We start from the raw sequence: 7,465 nt of genomic DNA on the forward strand, positions 1-7,465 counted from the left end.
TGTCTTTATCACACCTCCTTTCACAAAGATAAATGTATCACTGAAAGTAGAGGAAGGTGGTTCCTGCTCTGCTCTGCCTTCCAAATCTTTCATGCATACATCTTCTGGATGGAATCTAATTTGTATGCAGAATCTGGGAAATGTAGGTAGATACTTATTTGTTTTGCTTTCTAGATTTTCTTTTATGAAAAGATTAGGGAATGAGAAGGGATTTTCAGCTCCAGCAGACCATATCTATGAGGGTAGCTAAGTATAAAAACCAAATGGATAGAAGTGTATCATTTCATTAATTGCAAATTAAATTATTAGCTATAAATTAAAGCCACAATAAGATACTATTAGATATCTACCAGATTGGCTCAAACAAAAAATTCTTCTTATAATACCAAGTGTTGGTGAGGTTGCTGAGCAATGGGGTGCTTATATATTACTGAGAGGAGTATAGTATATCTTGAAGAACAGTTTGGCATTATCAGATAAGTTTGAAGGTATGCATATCTTAGGACTCAGGAATTCTTTTCTAAGTATATAACCTACAGAAATGCACATCTGTATGTACCAGTATACTTGAACCATAATGTTCATAGCAACATTGTTCGTAATAGCCCCAATGGAAAACAACGAGATGTTCATAGTAGTAGAATAGTTAAATATTTGGTATATTAGACAATGGAATAGTACATAAACATACACACAAAAATGGATGAGCCACAGATAAAGTAGGTAGATATTTAGTGTATAATATTGGTCCAAAGACAAGGACAGAAAATTTTACATACAATATTTATTTTATAATGTTTGAAAACAAATAAAACTAATCTATATTGTTTAGGAATACATACTTAGGTGGTAGAGCTTTTTTTTTTTTTTTTTTAAATACAAGACAGAGATTACCATGAAAATCAGGATTGTGGTTACCTCTAGTGGAGAGAAAGACAGTGTGATTGGGAAGATGTAGAGGGAGGGCACCTGGGATTTGGCAACATTCTATTTCTTGATCTGTTACTGTAACTATAATAATTCAACAATACATTTTTTGTGTACACTTCTACGTATGTGATGCACTTCAATTTTTTTTTAAGTTTAAAAAAGAAACTAAGTGGGTGAATAAAAAGAAATCTCAGTTCAGTTCAGTCGTTCAGTCATGTCTGACTCTTTGCGACCCCCATGAACACAGCACTCCAGGCCTCCCTGTCCATTGCCAACTTCCGGAGTTCACTCAGACTCACGTCCATCGAGTCAGTGATGCCATCCAGCCATCCGTCCCCTTCTCCTCCTGCCCCCAATCCCTCCCAGCATCAAAGTCTTTTCCAATGAGTCAACTCTTCGCATGAGGTGGCCAAAGTACTGGAGTTTCAGTTTTAGCATCATTCCTTCCAAAGAAATCCCAGGGCTGATCTCCTTCAGAATGGACTCGTTGGATCTCCTTGCAGTCCAAGGGACTCTCAAGAGTCTTCTCCAACACCACAGTTCAAAAGCATCAATTCTTTGGTGCTCAGGTATAAGTAAAAAGAGAATTACAAAGCTAGAGGAGAGAGCTGAGGAAATTGTTCAGAAGGTAATGCAGGAGATAGAGAGTTAGAATATATTAGAGACTATAAGGTGAGTTGGAGAATGAGACGGTCCAACATATAGTAGTTCTGGAGGAGAGAATAAAGAGCCTGGGAGGAGGACACATTTTATCAAAGAGATTATGGCTGAGAGTGTTCCAGAATTAACTGAAGACCTGAGTCCTCAGATTAAGATTGCAGAAATCTTCAGCAGGATTGATTAAACTACATCCATACTCATATACCTTGCTATGAATGTTCTATTCAATTCCAACTACAGTGAGAAAAGTTTAAAAAGCAAACAGAGAGAAAGACACATTATCTTCAAAGTAACAATTTTATTCACGGCAGACTTTCTGAAAGCCACAAAAGAGACTAGATAACAAGAAAAAATGTATTCAAAGTTCTAAAGTCTTAAATTTTTCAGCATGAATTCTTTAGTCAGCTATACTATCATTTAAGAGTAAGCATGAAATAAATAAATTTCCAGACAAACACAGTAGGTTTCTTAACACAAATAAACCTCCCACTAAAGACATTTTCTTTAGGGAATTTCCTAAAGAAAATTTCAACCCAGGGGGAGGAAGTGAGATAAAAATAAGAATTGTGAGAATAGTTTCGATGAGTAAAGACACTGAAAACGTGGTATATCTAAACAAGCATTGACTAGGCAAACAATAGTAATAGTGACTAAATCGGGGATATAAAAATAAGGGGTGTTGTAATACTGGACAGCAATAACGTATAAAATGAGAGAGAGACGATCAGAATTAGAGTTCCAAGTTTCTTGCGTAATTTGGGAGGACAATAGGGATATTGCTTAGGCCAATAAGATTACTGTTTAAAAATAAGAATAATCATGAAAAGAATAGAAATAGAATATACAACTTTCAAATTCGTAAAGGAGAAAAGGAAATTTTTTCAAAACTTTCATCACCTTCATACAAAGCAACAAGAGAGACACTGAAAAAATACAAGCACAAAATAATCTGGTACATATACAACAAAAGTTATTAGTAAGTTCATCAAATATAAATGGGCTAACATCAACAGGTAACAGATTGAGATTGTCAGACTGGATTTTAAAATTTAGTTATGTGCTGTTATATGTCATAATGACATAGAATGTTTGAGATTAAAAGAATGGGAAAAATACCAAATAAGCTGATATTACTATATTAAGATGGGACAAAATCAGCTTTAAGATCCATAGAAAAGTGGTTACTGTGAGCTTCAGGGAGAGGAGAATAGGAAGTTATTGGTCAATAGGTACAAATTTTCAGTTTGTGATGGATGATGGAAAAGTTCTAGAGACGGAGAGTGGTGGTAATTGCGCAAGAGTGGGAATGTACTTAATGCCACCAAACTGTATGCTTAACGTGGGAGGTCTGTGGTGTGTCTATCTTACCACAATTCGTTAGACCTTAAGATTTTTAAAATGTAATCACTATATAATCATGAAAACAAGCTTACCAGGAAGATATAGCATTTACTTTTATGTGCTGACTTAAATATATAAAACAGAGCTAGAATAAGAAATTTATAAATTTACCATAATAGTTGGAGATTTAAAATTATAATTCTCTAGTAACTGGCACACTGGTAGATACAAATTAGTAAAGACATAGGAGATTTGAATAACACACATCTTTATATAACAATTAGGAAATACACTGTGTTTTAAAAATATACGGAACCTTTCCAAAACTGACCACATATTGGACCACAAAACAAATCTCAACAAATAAAAAGAATTGGTGTTATCCATAGCACAGGGAACTCTACTCAGGGCTCTGTGGTGACCTAAACGGGAAGACGATTCAAAAAAGAGCGGATATATTCACACAGAGCTGATTCACTTGCTGTGCAGCAGAAACTAACACAACATTGTAAAGTAAATATACTCCAATTTTTTAAAAAGAATGTGTTATACAGGCCATTTTTCTCTGCATGCAAGCAATTAATTTAGATAGCAATAATAAAAAAATATTGAATTCCCATATAGTTGGAAATTCATGAAAAAAATTGAAGTGTAACTAAAAATGGAAATTGGATAATATTTAGACTGAATAATAAAGAAAACATACATTCAAAATACGTAAGATATAGCTAACATAGCATTAGAATAGTCCTTTATTGTCTTAATACATTAGAAAAGAAGAAAAAGAAACAAAAAGCTAAGTTCCAACTCAAGAAATTACCAAAAAAAAAAAAAAAAAAGTCACAAAACCTCCCCTATAGTCGAAGCAGATGGAAAGAAATAATAATTGTAAAGTTAAAATTAGAAATCAAGCATACAATAGGGACAATCAACAAAACTACAGACTGGTAAATGCTCAGTCACCAAAGGGTTCCAAGAAGTCTCAATAATGAGGTGGCTGGGATCACCTGCGTCTTTAAATGTCAGTCATTCTCTATCAAACTGCTCAGGAGATAGGGAGAGAACTCTTAGTACAGTAGCTATGGGCACAGGTTGGAAATTATGCAACGAAACAGATTTTTCTCTCACCAAAGTAGATCTGGCTACCATATACCTCCTGAGGATAATCTGCCAACAGCACAGACCAATAATGAGCCTATGATACTGTACCTGAGGGAATCAGCTAAGACAGGCTGATTATAGCGATCCCTTCCATCATGGAGAGGCTGTGCTTTGCCTCACTTGAATAGACATTTTTTCTGGCTCCAGATTTGCCTTCTCTGCCCATAATGCTTCTGTCAGCCCCCTCATCCATGAACTTATCAAGTGCCTTCTTCACCATTATGATAAGACATACTGTATCTCTCCCATCCAAAGTACACACCAAAAGAAGTGAAGCAGTGGGTTCAGGCTCATAGGATTCAGCAGTCTTAACATGTATTCTATTATGAAATGATAGAAGGGTCTAATGAAGATTCTACTACAGAGCCAGCTGGGAGATGATACTTTGTGAGTTTGGGGTGCTGTCTTGTAAGACTGACTGAGAGAGCCATGGTTGGAGATACTATTCCTATAGCCAAAATGTATGGGTCTAGGTACTAAGAAGTGTATATCGGGTTGAATTTTCTCATGTATGTGCACGTGTGCTCAGTAACTTCAGTCGTGTCTGACTCTTTGCAACCCTAAGGACTACAGTCCACCAGGCTCCTCTACCCATGGGATTTTTCAGGCAAGAATACGAGAGTGGATTGCTATGCCCTCCTCCAGGGGATCTTCCCGACCCAGGGATTGAACTCACATTTCCTTCTTTGTGGGTGGATTCTTTACCACTGAGCCAATGGAGAAGCCCCTGTTTCTCTCACTGTTACACATACTGACCAACTTCAACGTTTTTCTTGCTTCTCATCTCTCTAAACTTAGATTCTGGTTTAGAGGTATTAATTCCTAGGAAACTTTTATATCCTTAATGCCACTGAATCAACAGGCAAAGGGGTTCTTGTACCAGCTGGGGTGAAACAAAGTGGTTGCTTTGCAATGAGAGCAGGGGATCTTCTGGGGTATCTCACAGTAGCTCCATGACTAGGGTAGAGCTGATGGAAGATTGGAGCACCCCCAGTGCAGACAGAACCCCTAAAGGATAGCTCCTTCAGGAATAAAGGTTTGGGCCTCTCCACCAGGAACCCAAACCAGCTAGGTGCTGATTGACAAAAACAACATGGAAAGGGTAGTTGATTAAGAAAGTTATAAGTAGCAGCTACAGCCTTGTTCTCAGAAGCTTTGGGCCATATGTGGGTGGTGTTGACAGTTATGACGGTGGGAGCAGCAGCTTCCAGGCCTCTTGATTATAACCACAGCGGTATGTTCTTCAACCAACAAGTTTAGTGACACCTTCTGACTCCTGTTCTTTCAGTCTTTCCAACAGTTTTGTGAGCATCGTACATCGAGCATCAATGTGGTAAATTCCTTTCTGCTTAGAATACCTGGAGTTATTTCTTTCCTTACATTAAGCTCTGACTAAAGGAGAAGGGGGCAGCAGAGGATGAGATGGTTAGATAGCATCACCTACTCAATGGACGTGAATTTGAGCAAACTCTGAGAGATAGTGGAGGACGGAGGAGACTGGCTTGCTGCAGTCCCTGGGGTTGTGCAAAGAATCAGACATGACTGAATGATTGAAAAACAGCAACATCAGGTAAGTGTGGTATTTGCATAGGGATGATCAGATTGACTGATTTAAAAGACTAGAACCCACAAACAGACCTCTGCTATTTAAATCTGGCTTCTGATATTTCAAACCAGTAGAGAAAATGCTGGACTATGTAACTAATGCCGCTGGGGGACAATGGGCTTCCCTTAGCGGGGACATTAAATCCTTTTCTCTCACTAAACAAAAAGTTAATTCCAAGTGGATTAAAGAAGTAAAGGTGAAAAGCAAAAGTGTAACACCATTAGAGGAAAATACAAGAAAAATTATTATGCTAATAACTTAAATTTACATCTCTAGCTTATTGCCGTTGTTTAGTCACTAAGTTGTGTCTAATTCTTTTGTGACTCCAAGGACTGTAGCCTGCCAGGCTCCTCTGTCCATGGGATTTCCCAGGCAAGAACACTGGAATCAGCTTTCTATTTCCTTCTCCAGGGGATCTTCTCCACCCAGGGACTGAATCTGCGTCACCTGCATTGGCAGGCGGACTCTACCGCTGAGCAACCAGGGAAGCCCAAGGAATACTATACAGCAGTAAAATAAATAAATGAAAGCTTCTTGTAGCCACACAGATAAATACCGAAAACAATATTGAACAACAAAAGCTAGCTGAAGGATAAGTATGGTATGATACACTTGCAAAAATTAAGAAACATATAAAACAATACTGTATATAGCTTATGTTACATACATATGAAATAAAAGTTTTTGGAAACTTCCATGGTAATGATAAGCACCAAATTCGAGATGGAGGACACTTCTGAGAAAGAAGAACACTAATATGATAGGGGAAGATTATCCATGGGTTTTCCTTTTATTTGTAATTTATTTCTAAGCTGAAAAGTTGGCACATAGTGTTAATTTTCTTATAATATATACTTTTTATATGACTGAAATATTTAATAATTTAAAAATAGGGCCCAGAACTCCCCTCCCAAAGAATATGAAAGTGATGATGACTTTTATGACATGTTAGATTTAACTGAGTATGTAAAAAGACACCACTGGTGGAATCCAGTGTTTGGCCACAGTTCTGGACCTGTGGTAGAAAATCACTCAGTAGCCACCCAGATTGTAATGGATGAAGTGAGTGACAGGTATGTGGGATTTTTGTTCCAGAAAGTTGGAAAACTTGCAGCAACTGCAGTAGGTGGTGGCTTTCTTCTCCTTCAGATTGCCAGCCACAGTGGCTGTGTGCAGATCAACTGGAAGGGAGTTGAGAAAGGCATAAACAAAGCCAAAGAACAGATGAAGAAATGAGCAAATAAGGCAGCACCTGAAATCAGCAACAGAACTTGTCAAACAGAACCTTGTGGTATCCGGTGGATTTGTGGGAAGCTTTTTGCTAGGCCTTGAATCTTCAGGATATGAATGTTCTGTCATTGTGGGGTCACCTCTGAGAAGTGGTGGTGACAAGATGATCTCAACATTTCTCAATGGCACGTTTTCCAGGATGACAAGAAATACCTAGCTGGACAATACCAGACCCACAGCTTAGCATTTTGCCATCTGAAATTTGGCAGACTAGTATCTACTATGGAGAAGGGAATGGCAACCCACTCCAGAGAATTCCATGGACAGACAAGCCTGGTGGGTTGTAGTTCATGGGGTCACAAAGAGTTGGACATGACTGTATAAAACAACCAGTAGAGTATGTGTATAAAAGTATTCCTGAGCAAAACATGGCTTTTTAAAAAATTTGCAGTTGTTTAAAATTTGCCTATAAACACCACCACTGGGTGTAGATATATATAGAGAAAAAAATCTGTTGGGTATACTCCCCAGTGAAAT

The 7,465-nt window shown here is 37.7% G+C and overlaps 1 protein-coding gene across 1 annotated transcript in view; it reads left to right on the plus strand.

Moving 5' to 3' along the window:
• The window catches only part of LOC102178515 (FUN14 domain-containing protein 1-like), a 28,383-nt gene extending 21,238 nt beyond the window's left edge, over nt 1-7,145 (plus strand). Inside the window, 2 exon segments of the mRNA XM_018049018.1 lie at nt 6,592-6,957; nt 6,959-7,145. Coding sequence (XP_017904507.1) covers nt 6,592-6,957; nt 6,959-7,145 — 553 coding nt within the window.

Source organism: Capra hircus, chromosome 5 (genome assembly GCF_001704415.2).
Source record: "Capra hircus breed San Clemente chromosome 5, ASM170441v1, whole genome shotgun sequence".
NCBI classification, from domain to species: Eukaryota; Metazoa; Chordata; class Mammalia; order Artiodactyla; family Bovidae; genus Capra; species Capra hircus.